The sequence below is a fragment of the Haliotis rubra genome, unplaced genomic scaffold, assembly GCF_003918875.1.
Source record: "Haliotis rubra isolate DU_JTF1 unplaced genomic scaffold, ASM391887v1 Scf1440, whole genome shotgun sequence".
Taxonomy (NCBI): domain Eukaryota; kingdom Metazoa; phylum Mollusca; class Gastropoda; order Lepetellida; family Haliotidae; genus Haliotis; species Haliotis rubra.
Genome location: NW_025765382.1, coordinates 102,750 through 124,292, shown reverse-complemented (window position 1 = coordinate 124,292; position 21,543 = coordinate 102,750). Strand labels below are relative to the sequence as shown.

At 43.3% G+C, this 21,543-nt stretch overlaps 1 protein-coding gene and 1 long non-coding RNA gene across 2 annotated transcripts in view; one reads left to right on the top strand and one right to left on the bottom strand.

The window, feature by feature from the left end:
- LOC124269355 (probable ribonuclease ZC3H12C) overlaps positions 1-21,543 on the top strand; it is an 85,206-nt gene that overhangs the window by 12,923 nt on the left and 50,740 nt on the right. The window contains exons 2-4 of the mRNA XM_046704370.1: positions 7,473-8,979; positions 14,273-14,506; positions 15,932-16,039. Of these exons, the coding sequence (XP_046560326.1) occupies positions 8,258-8,979; positions 14,273-14,506; positions 15,932-16,039 (1,064 nt within the window). The 5' untranslated portion in view covers positions 7,473-8,257. The remainder of the gene's footprint in view (positions 1-7,472; positions 8,980-14,272; positions 14,507-15,931; positions 16,040-21,543) is intronic.
- On the bottom strand, positions 9,307-10,905 carry LOC124269357. Its single transcript, XR_006896496.1, has 3 exons — positions 10,817-10,905; positions 10,577-10,662; positions 9,307-9,477 (listed from the first exon to the last, which is right to left on the bottom strand). It is a non-coding gene; the product is annotated as an uncharacterized LOC124269357 (long non-coding RNA).

Below are 21,543 nucleotides of genomic sequence, written 5' to 3'. Positions count from 1 at the left end.
TGACTGTATGTAATGGGACAGTGAGTGACTGTATGTAATGGGACAGTGAGTGACTGTATGTGATGGGACAGTGAGTGACTGTATGTAATGGGAGCAGTGAGTGACTGTATGTAATAGGGACAGTGAGTGACTGTATGTAATGGGACAGTGAGTGACTGTATGTAATGGGACAGTGAGTGACTGTATGTAATGGGACAGTGAGTGGCTGTATGTAATGGGACAGTGAGTGGCTGTATGTAATGGGACAGTGAGTGACTGTATGTAATGGGACAGTGAGTGGCTGTATGTAATGGGACAGTGAGTGACTGTATGTAATGGGACAGTGAGTGACTGTATGTAATGGGACAGTGAGTGACTGTATGTAATGGGACAGTGAGTGACTGTATGTAATGGGACAGTGAGTGACTGTATGTGATGGGACAGTGAGTGGCTGTATGTATGGGACAGTGAGTGACTGTATGTAATGGGACAGTGAGTGACTGTATGTAATGGGACAGTGAGTGACTGTATGTAATGGGACAGTGAGTGACTGTATGTAATGGGACAGTGAGTGGCTGTATGTAATGGGACAGTGAGTGGCTGTATGTAATGGGACAGTGAGTGACTGTATGTAATGGGACAGTGAGTGACTGTATGTGAATGGGACAGTGAGTGACTGTATGTAATGGGACAGTGAGTGGCTGTATAATATGGGGACAGTAGTATGTATATAATAGGACAGTAGTGACTGTATGTATGTAAATGGGACAGTGAGTGACTGTATGTATGGGACAGTGAGTGGCTGTATGTAATGGGACAGTGAGTGACTGTATGTAATGGGACAGTGAGTGACTGTATGTAATGGGACAGTGAGTGACTGTATGTAATGGGACAGTGAGTGACTGTATGTAATGGGACAGTGAGTGACTGTATGTAATGGGACAGTCAGTGACTGTATGTGATGGGACAGTGAGTGGCTGTATGTGATGGGACAGTGAGTGGCTGTATGTGATGTGACAGTGAGTGACTGTATGTAATGGGACAGTGAGTGACTGTATGTAATGGGACAGTGAGTGACTGTATGTAATGGGACAGTGAGTGACTGTATGTGATGGGACAGTGAGTGACTGTATGTAATGGGACAGTGAGTGGCTGTATGTAATGGGACAGTGAGTGACTGTATGTAATGGGACAGTGAGTGACTGTATGTAATGGGACAGTGAGTGGCTGTATGTAATGGGACAGTGAGTGACTGTATATAATGGGACAGTGAGTGACTGTATGTAATGGGACAGTGAGTGACTGTATGTAATGGGACAGTGAGTGACTGTATGTAATGGGACACTGAGTGGCTGTATAATATGGGACAGACAGTTGCTGTATAATATGGGACAGTGAGTGACTGTATGTAATGGGACAGTGAGTGACTGTATGTAATGGGACAGTGAGTGACTGTATGTAATGGGACAGTGAGTGACTGTATGTAATGGGACAGTGAGTGACTGTATGTGATGGGACTGTGAGTGACTGTATGTAATGGGGCAGTGAGTGACTGTATGTAATGGGACAGTGAGTGGCTGTATGTAATGGGACAGTGAGTGACTGTATGTAATGGGACAGTGAGTGACTGTATGTAATGGGACAGTGAGTGACTGTATGTGATGGGACAGTGAGTGACTGTATGTAATGGGACAGTGAGTGACTGTATGTAATGGGACAGTATAATGAGTGACTGTATGTAATGGGACAGTGAGTGACTGTATGTAATGGGACAGTGAGTGACTGTATGTAATGGGACAGTGAGTGGCTGTATGTGATGGGACAGTGAGTGACTGTATATGTAATGGGACAGTGAGTGGCTGTATAATATGGGACAGTGAGTGGCTGTATGTAATGGGACAGTGAGTGACTGTATATAATGATGGACAGTGAGTGACTGTATGTAATGGGACAGTGAGTGACTGTATGTGATGGGACAGTGAGTGACTGTATGTAATGGGACAGTGAGTGACTGTATGTGATGGGACACAGTGAGTGATGTAATAGGACTGTATGTAATGTGGACAGTGAGTGGCTGTATGTAATGGGACAGTGAGTGGCTGTATGTAATGGGACAGTGAGTGGCTGTATGTAATGGGACAGTGAGTGGCTGTATGTGATGGGACAGTGAGTGGCTGTATGTAATGGGACAGTGAGTGACTGTATGTAATGGGACAGTGAGTGGCTGTATGTAATGGGACAGTGAGTGACTGTATGTGATGTGACAGTGAGTGGCTGTATGTAATGGGACAGTGAGTGACTGTATGTAATGGGACAGTGAGTGACTGTATGTAATGGGACAGTGAGTGACTGTATGTAATGGGACAGTGAGTGGCTGTATGTAATGGGACAGTGAGTGGCTGTATGTGATGGGACAGTGAGTGGCTGTATGTGATGTGACAGTGAGTGACTGTATGTAATGGGACAGTGAGTGACTGTATGTGATGGGACAGTGAGTGGCTGTATGTAATGGGACAGTGAGTGACTGTATGTAATGGGACAGTGAGTGACTGTATGTGATGGGACAGTGAGTGGCTGTATGTAATGGGACAGTGAGTGACTGTATGTAATGGGACAGTGAGTGACTGTATGTAATGGGACAGTGAGTGACTGTATGTAATGGGACAGTGAGTGGCTGTATGTAATGGGACAGTGAGTGGCTGTATGTAATGGGACAGTGAGTGACTGTATGTAATGGGACAGTGAGTGGCTGTATGTAATGGGACAGTGAGTGGCTGTATGTAATGGGACAGTGAGTGACTGTATGTAATGGGACAGTGAGTGACTGTATGTAATGGGACAGTGAGTGACTGTATGTGATGGGACAGTGAGTGGCTGTATGTAATGGGACAGTGAGTGGCTGTATGTAATGGGACAGTGAGTGACTGTATGTAATGGGACAGTGAGTGGCTGTATGTAATGGGACAGTGAGTGGCTGTATGTAATGGGACAGTGAGTGACTGTATATGTAATGGGACAGTGAGTGGCTGTATGTAATGGGACAGTGAGTGGCTGTATGTAATGGGACAGTGAGTGACTGTATGTAATGGGACAGTGAGTGACTGTATGTGATGGGACAGTGAGTGGCTGTATGTGATGGGACAGTGAGTGGCTGTATGTAATGGGACAGTGAGTGACTGTATGTGATGGGACAGTGAGTGACTGTATGTAATGGGACAGTGAGTGACTGTATGTGATGGGACAGTGAGTGGCTGTATGTAATGGGACAGTGAGTGGCTGTATGTGATGGGACAGTGAGTGGCTGTATGTAATGGGACAGTGAGTGGCTGTATGTAATGGGACAGTGAGTGACTGTATGTAATGGGACAGTGAGTGGCTGTATGTAATGGGACAGTGAGTGACTGTATGTAATATGGGACAGTGAGTGACTGTATGTAATGGGACAGTGAGTGACTGTATGTAATGGGACAGTGAGTGGCTGTATGTAATGGGACAGTGAGTGGCTGTATGTTATGGGACAGACAGTTGCTGTATAATATGGGACAGTGAGTGACTGTATGTAATGGGGCAGTGAGTGATTGTATATGATGGACTGTGAGTGACTGTATGTAATGGGACAGTGAGTGACTGTATGTGATGTGACAGTGAGTGGCTGTATGTAATGGGACAGTGAGTGGCTGTATGTAATGGGACAGTGAGTGGCTGTATGTAATGAGTGACTGTATGTAATGGGACAGTGAGTGGCTGTATGTAATGGGACAGTGAGTGACTGTATGTAATGGGACAGTGAGTGGCTGTATGTAATGGGACAGTGAGTGACTGTATGTAATGGGACAGTGAGGCTGTAGTGAGTGGCTGTATGTAATGGGACAGTGAGTGGCTGTATGTAATGGGACAGTGAGTGACTGTATGTAATGGGACAGTGAGTGACTGTATGTAATGGGACAGTGAGTGGCTGTATGTAATGGGACAGTGAGTGGCTGTATGTAATGGGACAGTGAGTGGCTGTATGTAATGGGACAGTGAGTGACTGTATGTAATGGGACAGTGAGTGGCTGTATGTAATGTGAGTGGCTGTATGTAATGGGACAGTGAGTGGCTGTATGTAATGGGACAGTGAGTGGCTGTATGTAATGGGACAGTGAGTGACTGTATGTAATGGGACAGTGAGTGGCTGTATGTGATGGGACAGTGAGTGGCTGTATGTAATGGGACAGTGAGTGACTGTAAGTAATGGGACAGTGAGTGGCTGTATGTAATGGGACAGTGAGTGACTGTATGTAATGGGACAGTGAGTGGCTGTATGTCATGGGACATTGAGTGACTGTATGTAATGGGACAGTGAGTGGCTGTATGTAATGGGACATTGAGTGACTGTAAGTAATGGGACAGTGAGTGGCTGTATGTCATGGGACAGTGAGTGGCTGTATGTAATGGGACAGTGAGTGACTGTATATAATGGGACAGTTAGTGGCTGTATGTGATGGGACAGTGAGTGGCTGTATGTAATGGGACATTGAGTGGCTGTAAGTAATCGGGCAGTGAGTGACTGTATGTAATGGGACAGTGAGTGACTGTATGTAATGGGACAGTGAGTGACTGTATGTTATGGGACAGTGAGTGACTGTATGTAATGGGACTGTGAGTGACTGTATGTAATGGGACAGTGAGTGGCTGTATGTAATGGGACAGTGAGTGGCTGTATGTAATGGGACAGTGAGTGGCTGTATGTAATGGGACAGTGAGTGACTGTATGTAATGGGACAGTGAGTGGCTGTATGTGATGGGACAGTGAGTGGCTGTATGTGATGGGACAGTGAGTGGCTGTATGTAATGGGACAGTGAGTGGCTGTAAGTAATGGGAGAGTGAGTGACTGTATGTAATGGGACAGTGAGTGACTGTATGTAATGGGACAGTGAGTGGCTGTATGTAATGTGACAGTGAGTGGCTGTATGTGATGGGACAGTGAGTGGCTGTATGTGATGGGACAGTGAGTGGCTGTATGTGATGGGACAGTGAGTGGCTGTATGTAATGGGACAGTGAGTGGCTGTATGTAATGGGACAGTGAGTGGCTGTATGTGATGGGACAGTGAGTGGCTGTATGTAATGGGACAGTGAGTGACTGTATGTAATGGAACAGTGAGTGGCTGTATGTAATGGGACAGTGAGTGGCTGTATGTAATGGGACAGTGAGTGGCTGTATGTAATGGGACAGTGAGTGACTGTATGTGATGGGGCAGTGAGTGGCTGTATGTAATGGGACAGTGAGTGACTGTATATATTTGGACAGTGAGTGGCTGTCTGTAAGTAATGGGACAGTGAGTGGCTGTATGTGATGGGACAGTAAGTGGCTGCATGTGATGGGACAGTGAGTGGCTGTATGTGATGGGACAGTGAGTGGCTGTATGTAATGGGACAGTGAGTGACTGTATGTAATGGGGCAGTGAGTGACTGTATGTTATGGGACAGTGAGTGACTATGTAATGGGGCAGTGAATGGCTGTATGCAATGGGACAGTGAGTGACTGTAGGCAAGTTGTCATCTGACCCATCATATCTTACGTGTGGGGTTCCTCAAGGATCCGTCTTAGGACCCTTTTTTTTTCACCTTGTATATGAAGGAGCTTGTATGCATCGTGGAAAGACATGAAACGGACAGACATCACTATGCTGATGACTCTCGAGTCTACAGATTCATGGAGTCACAGCCACTTCAGGCACACAGGGCTTTGAGTGAATTGAGCACTTGTTGTGAAGACATCAAGGCGTGGATGTATTACAACAAACTGAATAGTGACAAGATGGAATGCATTGTCTTAGGGCCACAGAAAGGTCTTACATTCTTCAAGTTTGATAATGCAAACATCCAAATTGCTCACAAGGTCAAAGACCTTGGTGTGATTATCCACTCTGACGTGTCACTGGATGATCACGTTTCCCATCTAGTTCAGAGCTGCTTTGCTCGATAACGCACTATTGGACATATCCAACCATATCTCACCAGCGAATCTGCCACCACTCTGTCTCTAGTTATGAGCAGGATTGATTACTGTAACTCTCTTCTCGCTGGTGCCACTAAGACACGGATAAGGAAACTTCAGCGTATGTAGAATGCTGCTGCACGTGTTGTGACCTAGTCAGGTAAATCTGATGACGCTCTGACACTCCTACATTCTTTACACTGGCTGCCCATTCACTACAGGTTTCAATTCAAGCTTCTGTGGTGATGTAATAGGCGTACCAATAACTGACATAGTGTTGTTACATGCTCTGACCCTGATTTCTTGAAGTTTTGACTTAAGTTAGAGTTTTTACTCAAATTTGAGAAATAAATTTTCCCAGAACATAGTAAACAATGTAAGTTTGGTGGATAGATTACTTAAGTTGTGTGTTTTGAGTTAAAAATGCAGTTGAGTTAAAAATTCAGCTGTTTCAAATTGTCAAACTCAGTTTGAACTTTGAGTAAAAACTTAGGTTTGTTTCTAGAAATTGGGGCCTGGTTTTGACTTTGTGTGCTGGCGATTATTTGCCGAGTCTGTGAAAAAAGGTTGGAATCCTGGATGTCCCAAAACACTAGAATGTGTACTGTAGGAAGGCGTTTCCTATTCTCGCGGTACTTACGGATATCGGCTGAAAAAATAACATAATCAATTCTTATCGTATGAATGCTTGTTGTTTTTAAATGAAGGGCCTTCTCCTCTATCATCTACATCTATCAGCTGCCATATCCATCAGGTGAATCACCACTCGTGAGCCCGGTGATAAACAATGCCATCCGCCATTGACGAAATGAGGCTTCTCCTATTCTCGCGGTATTACGAGGAATGAACGTTATTGAGTGTATGTAAGAGTCATCCTGCCGGAAAGGGCGGGAAAAAGTAATGATATGTCCAAGTTGGTATAAACTCCCCAATATTCGTGACACTGCAAGATTTTGATTATTCACCGACTTGGTCCACTTCCTAGTTACCAGTCGGTGATGTAAACAACCGCTAAGTGTCACGCATTGGCGATTTCGGCAGAAAACGTATTTACCGCGAGAATAGGAAACCCTCGAGAATAGGAGACGGACCTACTGATCCCTGATATAACTCGTTACATTTGACCACTTTATAAATACACTTTGTGTATTGTACACAGACAGCAGTAGTTGTATTATTTCTTATTTTCAGTGAAACAATAACATAGTTTGACCATGTTGATAGCGTTAATTTATCTTGACAATGGCCAGTGTCCACATCCCTCTGTATTGAAATATATATAAGAGTGCTGATATTTACATGGCTTAGATATGTCACATTCTGCATATTTCCCTTTGATACATAACACACAATTACACACAATACACTTTTTTTGAAACAAATTTTCTCTTCTAGGCTAGTAAATCTACTTGTGACAGATTTCATGGCACAGTTGTGTTGGGTGATATATCTCATAGGGTGATATATCTCATAGGGTGATATATCTCATAGCCTTTTTCATTCATTTTCAGAGTTACATTCTTGGCCTAAGTGACCCTGAAGAGACAAAGGTCATTAAGTGCTCTGCTGACTTCCTTGACGATGAAATTCTTGAAAATATTGAGAAAAACACAAATGCAGTGTTGATAAGACCTTCCTCCAGCACCATAAAGATCAGTGGTAATGAACTTGCAGTTACTCTTGCTCTCTCAGCCCTGGAGGAACTGACCGGGTGCAGCAGTGACATCATTGAAGTGGACAGCCCAGAAGTCACTTCCCCCAATGACCCAAATTCACAGAATACCAGGGGTAGGGCTGTCTCTCAGAGACTGGATGAGAAGTTAGAAGAGACATTTGGGGAACACAGTGGCTCACTTAACTACCCTGACAAGATCAAGCGAATCTTCTTAGAGGTGGGTCAGCATCAGACTGATGATGCGTGTCAGATGACCAGCTTCATGGCTCGGGCATTAAGAAAACATCATCTGAGGTTATTGTGCGTGCTAGAGGTGAAGATTCAAGAAAGAATGTTACTGCTCCAATATGCCGGAAGAAATCCTCAGGTGAAATTGATACAATTGTGGGGAAGACAGTGGTAGATGGTGCATCGTGTAGGAGACCAAGTGTAGAAGTTTCTAAGGTAACAAAACAGTTCACATCTGCAGCACAGATTAGTCCAAGAAGGAAAGGTCATGGTGTAGATGCTGCAGAACTGAAGAGGTTTGCTACATCTGCTGGTTACACAGATGAGGAGATTGAAGAGGGGTTTATATATGCTCCACCACCATTGAAACCAACTGAGTTCCTCAATCTGCTGATGCAGGTGAAAGAAGCAAAGCAGCAGTTGGGTATGAGTACAGATGAAACCAAGGCTGGTGGTGAGGACTCAGAAGACGATGTGGTGTGTTTGGATGACACTGACAGCATTATGATAGTGGAGGATCATTTCCAGTGTGACAAGGACAAGCAAGAAACTATAGGGGCAAGCAAACAAGGAGGTTTGAGCCAAAGAGATAAAAGGAAAAATGAGCAGAAGCAGAAAGACTTGGCAGCAGCCTACCACCAGCAACAGAGCAGCGAAGACAGGAAGAAACTATACAAGGCACAATCACCTAAGCACCAAAGTGTTTCAGGTACAAAACGCAAATCTGATCCAGACTCAGATCAGGAACAGACTTGTGTGATGAAGGTTTGGGAAGCTGCTCCCAACTTGCCTGATACCATGCCCCAGATCCCACCTAGACAACAGAGACTCGTTGCATCAGCACATGCTGCACGGGATGAGATACTTGGTACATCAGCATGGGATGCACGACAACAGAGGTCTGATAGATCAGTGCTGGATGCACAACAGCAACATCAGCAGCAGCAGCAGCGGCCAGTGCCTGTTGCTCTCATGTCTGTCAACCCTCATGCCACTGTCCCTGTGCCAGCTTATAGTGCATCAGATAGATCTGTTCCAGGGTCTACAAAACAAAACACACCTCCAGGGGATGCCCTTCGTTACATCATCATCGATGGGAGTAATGTTGCCATGTTGTGAGTGCAAAACAAAAATTGTCACATTGTTGCTTATGTTCAAATTTCCCATAGAATTCTGAAGACAAGTGTTATATCTGGCAAAAAGGTTTTATATAATTATGGTATGAAAAGTATATAGCTAACATTTCAGCAAAATATTTGAAAAAATCAATTTGAATGAAGCCATGTGATTGTGGATGTGACACTGATGTGAGATTGTGGCATCAAAAACAGTGAAAGACATTCATAAATACATCCCCTCGGTGTGTCTCCCCTTGTTGTCAGGAAAACATAAATGCCAGTGATATGAATTCCCATTGCTTTTATTCTCCAGACAGTTACCTGTCTGCATGCACGCTCTTGCAGTTATCAGAGCAACAAGTGGCCACATCATTTGAGGTGCAACAATTGTCTGTGCAGAGTTACCTCCCTCTCTGACACCAGCCACATAGTATTCTCTACACAGCCTCCACCTATATTACACCAGCAACATAGTATTCTCTACACAGCCTCCACCTATATTACACCAGCAACATAGTACACCAGCAGCAACATAGTATTCTCTACACAGCCTCCACCTCTATTACACCAGCAACATAGTATTCTCTACACAGCCTCCACCTCTATTACACCAGCAACATAGTATTCTCTACACAGCCTCCACCTCTATTACACCAGCAACATAGTATTCTCTACACAGCCTCCACCTCTATTACACCAGCAACATAGTATTCTCTACACAGCCTCCACCTCTATTACACCAGCATCATAGTATTCTCTACACAGCCTCCACCTCTATAATACACCAGCAACATAGTATTCTCTACACAGCCTCTCCCTCTATTACACCAGCAGCATAGTATTCTCTACACAGCCTCCACCTCTATTACACCAGCAACATAGTATTCTCTACACAGCCTCCACCTCTATTACACCAGCAACATAGTATTCTCTACACAGCCTCCACCTCTATTACACCAGCAACATAGTATTCTCTACACAGCCTCCACCTCTATTACACCAGCAACATAGTATTCTCTACACAGCCTCCACCTCTATTACACCAGCAACATAGTATTCTCTACACAGCCTCCACCTCTATTACACCAGCAACATAGTATTCTCTACACAGCCTCCACCTCTATTACACCAGCAACATAGTATTCTCTACACAGCCTCCACTTCTATTACACCAGCAACATAGTATTCTCTACACAGCCTCCACCTCTATTACACCAGCAACATAGTATTCTCTACACAGCCTCCACCTCTATTACACCAGCAACATAGTATTCTCTACACAGCCTCCACCCTCTATTACACCAGCAACATAGTATTCTCTACACAGCCTCCACCTCTATTACACCAGCAACATAGTATTCTCTACACAGCCTCCACCTCTATTACACCAGCAACATAGTATTCTCTACACAGCCTCCCCTTCTATTACACCAGCAACATAGTATTCTCTACACAGCCTCCACCTCTATTACACCAGCAACATAGTATTCTCTCTACACAGCCTCCACCTCTATTACACCAGCAACATAGTATTCTCTACACAGCCTCCACCTCTATTACACCAGCAACATAGTATTCTCTACACAGCCTCCACCTCTATTACACCAGCAACATAGTATTCTCTACACAGCCTCTCCCTCTATTACACCAGCAACATAGTATTCTCTACACAGCCTCCACCTCTATTACACCAGCAGCATAGTATTCTCTACACAGCCTCCACCTCTATTACACCAGCAGCATAGTATTCTCTACACAGCCTCCTATTACACCAGCAGCATAGTACTCTACACAGCACTGCACAGCAGCATAGTATTCTCTACACAGCCTCCACCTCTATTACACCAGCAACATAGTATTCTCTACACAGCCTCCACCTCTATTACACCAGCAACATAGTATTCTCTACACAGCCTCCCCTCTATTACACCAGCAACATAGTATTCTCTACACAGCCTCCACCTCTATTACACCAGCAACATAGTATTCTCTACACAGCCTCCACTTCTATTACACCACAGCAACATAGTATTCTCTACACCTCCATCTCCACAGCCTCTGTTACACACCAGCAGCATAGTATTCTCTACACAGCCTCCACCTCTATTACACCAGCAACATAGTATTCTTTACACAGCCTCCATTCTCTACTACACTACACAGCCTCCACCCTCTATTACACCAGCAACATAGTATTCTCTACACAGCCTCCACCTCTATTACACACAGCCTTCTATTACATAGTATTCTCTACACAGCCTCACCCCATTACACCAGCAACATTTCTCTACAGCATAGTATTCTCCAGCAACATAGTATTCCCTACCTCCACCCCATTACACCAGCAACATAGTTTCTACACAGCCTCCACCTCTATTACACCAGCAACTACACAGCCTCCACCTCTATTCACCAGCAACATAGTATTCTCTACCTCTCCTTGTATTACACCAGCAGCATTATATTCTCTCTACACAGCCTCCACCTCCCATTACACCAGCAACATAGTATCTCTACACAGCCTCCACCTCTATTACACCTCAGCAGCATAGTATTCCCTCTACACAGCCTCCACCTCTATTCTTACACCAGCAACATAGTATTCTCTACACAGCCTCAGCCCTCTACACAGCCTAACTCAGCAGCAGCATAGTATTCTCTACACAGCCTCCCCTATTACACAGCCACATCTTTATTCAACATAGTATTCTCTACACAGCTATTACACCAGCTATTAGTATTCCAGCCTCCACTCTATTACTCCTACATGGTATTCTCCACCTCTATTACACACAGCCTCCCTTCAGCAACATAGTATTTCTACACAGCTTACACAGCCTCCAGTTCTCTATTACACCAGCAGCATAGTATTCTCTACACAGCCTCCCTCTTACACCATGCAGCATAGTTTCTACAATCATTTCCACCTCTACCATATTCACCAGCAACATAGTACTACACAGCCTCCACCTCTATTACACCCCAGCAGTTTTCACATAGTATTCTCTACACAGCCTCCACCTCATTCCTTACTGGTCCATTTCCATAGTTCCATTTCTTCTCCACCTTCTATTTTCTCTTGTCCACCTCTGTGTCTCTACAGCCTCCATTCTCCACTGTGTTCCTCTGTGCCTCCTGCTACTGTGTGCCTCTGGCCTCTGTGCATTTTCGTTTCTCTACAGCCTCTCCCTCTATTTTCCTTTGTGTCTACACCTCCACCTCCATGTACTCTTCACTCAGCCTCCCTGTATTACACCAGTCTACATCCTTTTCGTTTCTACACAGCCTCCACCTCTATTATGTTGTTCTCATACACTTGTGTGTGTCTCTACAGCCATCTCCTGTGTGTGTTCTCTGTCCTCCTGTGTGTGTCTCTGGCCTCTGTGTGTCTCCGTGTGTCTGTGCTGGCCTCCACTCTGTGTGTGTGGTGTGGGGTCGTGTGTGGCCTCCACCTGTGTGTTCTCCACCTCATTACATCCTTGATGCTGTGTGCTGTGTCCACCTCTATTTTCCTGTGTGGTGTCTGTGTGCCTGTGTCCATGTGTGGTCCTCCACCTCCTGTGTGGCTGGTTTCTCCTCTCTGGCCTCCATCCTGTGTGTGGTCTTCCTCCACCTCAGCCTCCACCTCCATGTGTGTCTGTGTGTCCTTCCTCACCTCTGTGCATGTGTGTCGTGATTCTCCTCCACATTTTGGTGAGCCTCCTGTGCTGTGGTGTGGCCTGGTTTTGTCTGTGTGGCTCTCACGTCCTCTGTGTGATTCCTTCTGGCCTCCACCTGTGTCTCCACCTCTGTGATTCTTCCTCTGTGTGTGTCCTGTGTGCCTGTGGCCTCTTCCTCTGTTGTGTGTTGTGATTCTCTCTACATGCCTCCTTTATGGTGTCTACCTCCATTCTCCTGCAGCCTCCATGGTTTTCTCAGCCTCCATTACATCCATGTCCTCCATTATTTCTCTGTGTGTGTCCACCTCGGCCTCCACCTCCTGTGCATCGTTGTCATGCATTTTTTTTTTCTGTGGGGTCAGTCTTCCGTTCTGTGGGTTCCTTGGGGTTGTCCATCCATCAGGATCCGTGTTGGTCATCCGGGGCTCCACCCTCCTGCGTCCTTCTGTCTCTGGCTGGTGGACGTTCACGGTGCTGGCAGCGGTAATGACCCCATGCGTTATGGGTCATTGGCTCAACCATGTGTGGTCGCCTAGAGACACCATAATGACCGCATTCAGTGACTAAGAAAAAAAATAATATATAATAAAAGAGCACAACCAAACAGTAATGTTAATACATTTATTAGGACTATACATGTAGATCTGAATAACCCAAATTAAAATTGCAATATGTATCAATGAGCTGAACTCCTATTAAGCCTATATTGACATGAAGAACCAGTTATAATAAAAAATACCCCTGACAGGAATAGTGTATTATGTGAAGTAATAATTGGAACGCCAGACTGAAGGTAAGATTACAAGGAACTTACCAACATATTCCTGTGTCCAGCTGCCTAAGAGGTCCTAGTTGGAGTGAGTCCACCGTGGAACTGCCCCCAACTAGAATGGTTTGAGAATTTATAGGAGTTGCCGGATCAGAGGGGTCAACCTCTGACTTAGCCAAGAAAGATTGAAAATGATACTTGAAACTTAGAGACTGTGTTTCTCAAGCATCAAGTTTTTATGATAAAGCCAAAAAATATTCATTAATCTTATGAATCAAATCTGGACATGTGATAGCAGACGTTAGTGGCTACCATCACATATTATTTTAATTGTTCTACATTCACTAATAATGAAGATATAGTCTCAATAAAGACTTGAAAATAGTCTTCTATTGGCATTAATAGAGGAAAATACTGTATTTCTCCCAAAATAAACACGTTTATATAAATTAGATCATATAGACGGAAAACTGAATATTATGGGCTAGTTGCATGATACAAGATTTAGGTTAGGTTCAAAAGTTGACTTTAATACTTGACATGATATGTCCGTGACAAGCACACATGGACTACATAAATTGTATTGAAGTCAACTTGATGCAGGGTTTCATCACAATCAGAATAACTCCCACCCTCCTGCATCCTTCTGTCTCTGGGTGGTAGACCTTTAGTTTAGTGTCATTATAGCCAGCACACAGGAAGGGCTTGTAGCTGTGTTTTAATAGAGGTAGTATCCTTACAATGTCAACAATGATGACTATTGTTCCAATAATTAGGATTTGCAAATTGAATTAGATACATATATATACCCAATCGAAGAATAGGGTGTGGCAAAGTCACTGATCATGGGATATCTTTACAGTCACGGTAACAACAAAGTCTTCTCCTGCAAAGGTATCCAGATTGCTGTTGACTACTTCCTGGACAGAGGTCACAAGGTCACAGTGTTTGTCCCCGAGTGGCGAAAGTACCGGAACTATCATGACAACAAGATCCGAGACCAGGACATCCTTTTACAGCTGGAGGAATCGGAACACCTGGTGTTCACTCCATCCAGGAGAATACAGGGGAGGCTAGTGGTCAGCTATGATGACCGGTGGGTTTATATTATCTAACAAAGTCAGTCTGAAGATCTGAAAATACCTGCTTAGGACTTAAGCATCAGGCTTCTAATTTCTAGTTATAACTTAAGGGAACAATCAGTCAACATATCTGATTTCTCTATCTTGAAACTCAGGTTATTGTGAATGTACAAAAGTAAAGCTACTGGTATAATAGGGACATTTTATTAATCCAGTTGTTGCAGAACACCACAGCATCTACTCCCCACAACTGTGCAGTCAGTTGCATATTTGTGCATTGTAGAATTATTAACTCAGGAAGGTGAACTCAGGTGAAGGAAAGAATCTACATGTCTTCAATATAGTTTGGTGGTTAGTTGCTGGCAAGCTGAGGTGACAGGTAGGCTGTGGTATTAGAGGCAGGTAGAAGCAATACCATAAACTGGTGGCAAGCTGATAGGACAGGTAGGCTGTAGTATTAGAGACAAGTTAAGGTAATATAGTAACCTGGTGGCAAGCTGATATGACAGGTAGGTTGTAGTATTAGAGACAGGTAAAGGTAATATAGTAACCTGGTGGCAAGCTGATATGACAGGTAGGTTGTAGTATTAGAGACAAGTAAAGGTAATATAGTAACCTGGTGGCAAGCTGATATGACAGGTAGGTTGTGGTATTAGAGACAGGTAAAGATAATATAGTAACCTGGTGGCAAGCTGATATGACAGGTAGGTTGTGGTATTAGAGACAAGTAAAGCTGATAATAGGTAGTAACCTGACAAGTAAAGGTAATATAGTAACCTGGTGGCAAGCTGATATGACAGGTAGGTTGTGGTATTAGAGACAAGTAAAGATAATATAGTAACCTGGTGGCAAGCTGATATGACAGGTAGGTTGTAGTATTAGAGACAGGTAAAGGTAATATAGTAACCTGGTGTCAAGCTGATATGACAGGTAGGTTGTGGTATTAGAGGCAGGTAAAGGTAATATAGTAACCTGGTGGCAAGCTGATATGACAGGTAGGTTGTGGTATTAGAGGCAGGTAAAAATAATATAGTAACCTGGTGGCAAGCTGATATGACAGGTAGGTTGTAGTATTAGAGACAGGTAAAGACAATACCATAAACTGGTGGCAAGCTGATATGACAGGTAGGTTGTAGTATTAGAGACAGGTAAAAATAATATAGTAACCTGGTGGCAAGCTGATATGACAGGTAGGCTGTAGTATTAGAGGCAGGTATAAGCAATACCATAAACTGATGGGAAGCTGTGGTGACAGGTAGACTTTGCTAGCAGAGCAAGGTGAAGCAGGACGAGCATCTGCTCTGATGTTTGCCTTGCTACAGAAACTAACTAAACTAAAGACATAAGGGGAACAAAATTAAGAAATGTAAGGATTCTTCCATCCAGACATCCAGAGCTGAAAATTGTTGATGTATTGTTTGTTTGTCTTCTGTCAACAGATATATATTAGGACTAGCTGAGAAGGAGGACTCTGTGATCCTGTCCAATGACCAGTACCGTGACCTCATGAAGGAGAAGGTCAGCTGGAAGAAAATCATTGAGCAAAGGTAACCATTGGGGGAGGGTCTTAATAATCTCAGCCAGCTCATGACATCACCTAGAACACAGCCTGCTCATGACATCACCTAGAACACAACCTGCTCATAACATCAACTAGAACACAGCCTGCTCATGACATCATCTAGAACACAACCTGTTCATAACATCACCTAGAACACAGCCTGCTCATAACATCACCTAGAACACAGCTTGTTTATAACATCATCTAGAACACAACCTGCTCATAACATCACCTAGAACACAGCCTGCTCATAACATCACCTAGAACACAGCTTGTTCATAACATCATCTAGAACACAACCTGTTCATAACATCATCTAGAACACAGCCTGTTTATAACATCATCTAAAACACAACCTGCTGATTACATCACCTAGAACACAGCCTGTTCATAACATCACCTAGAACACATCCTGTTCATGACATCACCTAGAACACAGCCTGTTCATAACATCATCTAGAACACAGCCTGTTTATAACATCATCTAAAACACAACCTGCTGATTACATCACCTAGAACACAGCCTGTTCATAACATCACCTAGAACACAGCCTGTTCATAACATCACCTAGAACACATCCTGTTCATGACATAACCTAGAACACAGCCTGTTTATGACATCATCTAAAACACAACCTGCTGATAACATCATCTAGAACACAGCCTGTTGATAACATCATCTAGAACACAGCCTGTTGATAACATCATCTAGAACACAGCTTGTTTATAACATCACCTAGAACACAGCCTGTTCATAACATCACCTAGAACACAGCCTGTTCATAACATCACCTAGAACACAGCCTGTTCATAACATCACCTAGAACACAGCCTGTTTATAACATCATCTAAAACACAACCTGCTGATAACATCATCTAGAACACAGCCTGTTCATAACATCATCTAGAACACAGCTTGTTTATAACATCATCTAGAACACAGCTTGTTTATAACATCATCTAGAACACAACCTGCTCATAACATCACCTAGAACACAGCTTGTTTATAACATCATCTAGAACACAACCTGTTCATACCCTCATTTAGAACACCGCCTGTTTATAACATCATCTAAAACACAACCTGCTGATTACATCACCTAGAACACAGCCTGTTCATAACATCATCTAGAACACAACCTGCTGATAACATCACCTAGAACACAACCTGCTCATAACATCACCTAGAACACGGGCTGCTGATAACATCACCTGGAACACAACCTGCTGATAACATCACCTAGAACACAGCCTGCTCATAACATCATCTAGAACACAGCCTGCTGATAACATCATCTAGAACACAACCTGTTTATAACATCATCTAAAACACAACCTTCTGATAACATCACCTAGAACACAGCCTGCTGATAACATCACCTAGAACACAGCCTGCTGATAACATTACCTAACACAGATACATTACCTAGAACACAGCCTGCTCATAACATCATCTAGAACACAGCCTGTTTATAACATCATCTAGAACACAACCTGTTGATAACATCATCTAGAACACAGCCTGCTGCTGATAACATCACCTAGAACACAGCCTGCTGATAACATTACCTAGAACACAGCCTCTAGAACACAGCCTGTTCATAACATCACCTAGAACACAGCCTGTTCATAACATCACCTAGAACACATCCTGTTCATAACATCATCTAGAACACAGCCTGCTCATAACATCATCTAGAACACAACCTGTTTATAACATCATCTAAAACACAACCTTCTGATAACATCATCTAGAACACAGCCTGCTGATAACATCAACATGCATAACATCTAGAACACAGCCTGCTCATAACATTACCTAGAACACAGCCTGCTCATAACATCACCTAGAACACAGCTTGTTTATAACATCATCTAGAACACAGCCTGTTTATAACATCATCTAGAACACAGCCTGTTCATAACATCATCTAGAACACAGCCTGTTTATAACATCATCTAAAACACAACCTTCTGATAACATCACCTAGAACACAACCTGCTGATAACATCACCTAGAACACAGCCTGCTGATAACATCACCTAGAACACAGCCTGCTCATAACATCACCTAGAACACAGCCTGTTTATAACATCATCTAGAACACAGCCTGCTTCATAACATCACCTAGAACACAGCCTGTTGATAACATCATCTAGAACACAGCCTGCTCATAACATCATCTAGAACACAGCCTGCTGATAACATCACCTAGAACACAGCCTGCTGATAACATCATCTAGAACACAGCCTGTTCATAACATCATCTAGAACACAGCCTGTTTATAACATCATCTAGAACACAGCCTGTTTATAACATCATCTAAAACACAACCTTCTGATAACATCACCTAGAACACAGCCTGCTGATAACATCACCTAGAACACAGCCTGCTGATAACATTACCTAGAACACAGCCTGCTCATAACATCACCTAGAACACAGCTTGTTTATAACATCATCTAGAACACAGCCTGTTCATAACATCATCTAGAACACAGCCTGTTCATAACATCATCTAGAACACAGCCTGTTCATAACATCATCTAGAACACAACCTGCTGATAACATCATCTAGAACACAGCCTGCTGATAACATCATCTAGAACACAGCCTGTTCATAACATCATCTAGAACACAACCTGTTCATAACATCATCTAGAACACAACCTGCTCATAACATCATCTAGAACACAGCCTGCTGATAACATCATCTAGAACACAGCCTGTTTATAACATCATCTAGAACACAACCTTCTGATAACATCACCTAGAACACAGCCTGCTGATAACATCACCTAGAACACAGCCTGCTGATAACATTATCTAGAACACAGCCTGCTCATAACATCACCTAGAACACAGCCTGTTTTATAACATCATTTATAACATCATCTAGAACACAGCCTGTTCATAACATCATCTAGAACACAGCCTGTTCATAACATCATCTAGAACACAGCCTGTTCATAACATCATCTAGAACACAACCTGCTGATAACATCACCTAGAACACAGCCTGTTCATAACATCATCTAGAACACAGCCTGTTCATAACATCACCTAGAACACAGCCTGCTGATAACATCACCTAGAACACAGCCTGCTGATAACATCATCTAGAACACAGCCTGCTCATAACATCACCTAGAACACAGCTTGTTTATAACATCATCTAGAACACAGCCTGTTCATAACATCATCTAAAACACAGCCTGTTCATAACATCATCTAGAACACAGCCTGTTTATAACATCATCTAGAACACAGCCTGTTTATAACATCATCTAAAACACAACCTTCTGATAACATCACCTAGAACACAGCCTGCTGATAACATCACCTAGAACACAGCCTGCTGATAACATCACCTAGAACACAGCCTGCTGATAACATCATCATCCTAGAACTTACAGCCTGTTCATAACATCATCCTGAACACAGCCTGTTCGTATAACATCACCTAGAACACAGCCTGCTGATAACATTACCATCATCTAGAACACAGCCTGCATCATAACATCATCCTAGAACACGGCTGTTGACAAATGTTAGCTATAAGGAGGTGGTCATCATCTAGAACACATGCCTGTTCATAACATCATCCAGAACCACAGCCTGTTCATAACATCTTGCTACAAGTACAGATTACCTACAAGTACAGATCACTACAAGTACAGATTGCTACATACAGATCACTGAAGACCAAATCTAACCTGAATTCTTGGATAATTGAGTGTTTTGACAAGAGAAGAGATTCCTATCAAATCACTGGTGGTTTTTTTCAGATTGCTGATGTGATAGATTTGTGGGTGATCACTTCATGCCGGCAGAAGATCCACTTGGAAGGAATGGGCCAATGCTGATGAGTTCCTTAGAAAAACAGCCTCCACCATCAATGCAGCAGCTGTTCCTACACAGCCATGGTAAGTGGTGTAACAATGGAAGTGGATCCCCACTGTATAGGGATTATGATAATGGTGGATCACACTGTATAGGGTTTAACAATGGGTGGATCCGCCAGCTCTATAGGGTTTAACAATAGGTGGATCATACATACTCTATAGGGTTTAACAATAGGTGGATCCTTGCACTCTATAGGTTTAACAATAGGTGGATCCACGCTTCCATAGGGTTTAACAATAGGTGGATCCGCCACAGCTGTATAGGGTTTTAACAATAGGGTGGATCCGCACCTGTATAGGGTTTAACAATAGGTGGATCCTACCACTGCATAGGGTTTAACAACAGGTGGATCCTACCATTCTATAGGGTTTAACAACAGGTGGATCCAACAATTCACTGTATAGGGTTTAAATAACAGGTGGATCCGCCTGTATAGGGTTTTAACAATAGGTGGATCCACCCACTATATAGGGCTTTAACAGGTGGATCCGCCAGCATAGGGTTTAACAATAGGTGGATCCGCCACTCTATAGGGTTTAACAATAGGTGCATCCGCCAGGTATAGGGTTTAACAATAGGTGGATCCGCCACTCTATAGGGTTTAACAATAGACTGGATCCACCACTGTATAGGGTTTAACAATAGACTGGATCCACCACTTCTATAGGGTTTAACAATAGGTGGATCCACCACTCTATAGGAGTTTAACAATAGGTGGATCCGCCACTGTATAGGGTTTAACAATAGGTGGATCCACCACTGTATAGGGCTTTAACAACAGGTGGATCCGCCACTGTATAAGGGTTTAACAATAGGTGGATCCACCACTATATAAGAGGTTCTAAACAACAGGTGGATCCGGGCCAGCTGTATAGGGTTTAAACAATAGGTGGATCCACCACTCTATAGGGTTTAGAATAATAGGTGATCCCGGCCACAACATAGGTTTAAATAACAGGTGGATCCGCTTCCTATAGGGTTTATCAATAGGTGGATCCACCACTATATAGGGCTTTCTTAACAATAGGTGGATCCGCCGGCTGTATAGGGTTTAACAATAGGTGGATCCGCCACTTTCATAGGGTTTAACAATAGGTGGATCCGCCACTGTATAGGGTTTAACAATAGGTGGATCCACCGCCACTCTATAGGGTTTACCCAACACTGGATCCGCCACTCTATAGGGTTTAACAATAGGTGGATCCGTCCATAGGGTTTAACAACAGGTGGATCCACCACTATATAGGGTTTAACAATAGGTGGATCCGCCGCTGTATAGGGTTTAACAATAGGTGGATCCGCCGCTCTATAGGGTTTAACAATAGACTGGATTCACCACTGTATAGGGTTTAACAATAGACTGGATTGACCACTGTATAGGGTTTAACAATAGACTGGATTCACCACTGTATAGGGTTTAACAATAGACTGGATTGACCACTGTATAGGGTTTAACAATAGACTGGATTCACCACTGTATAGGGTTTAACAATAGACTGGATTGACCACTGTATAGGGTTTAACAATAGACTGGATTCACCACTGTGAAGGGTTTAACAATAGACTGGATTCACCAGTGTGT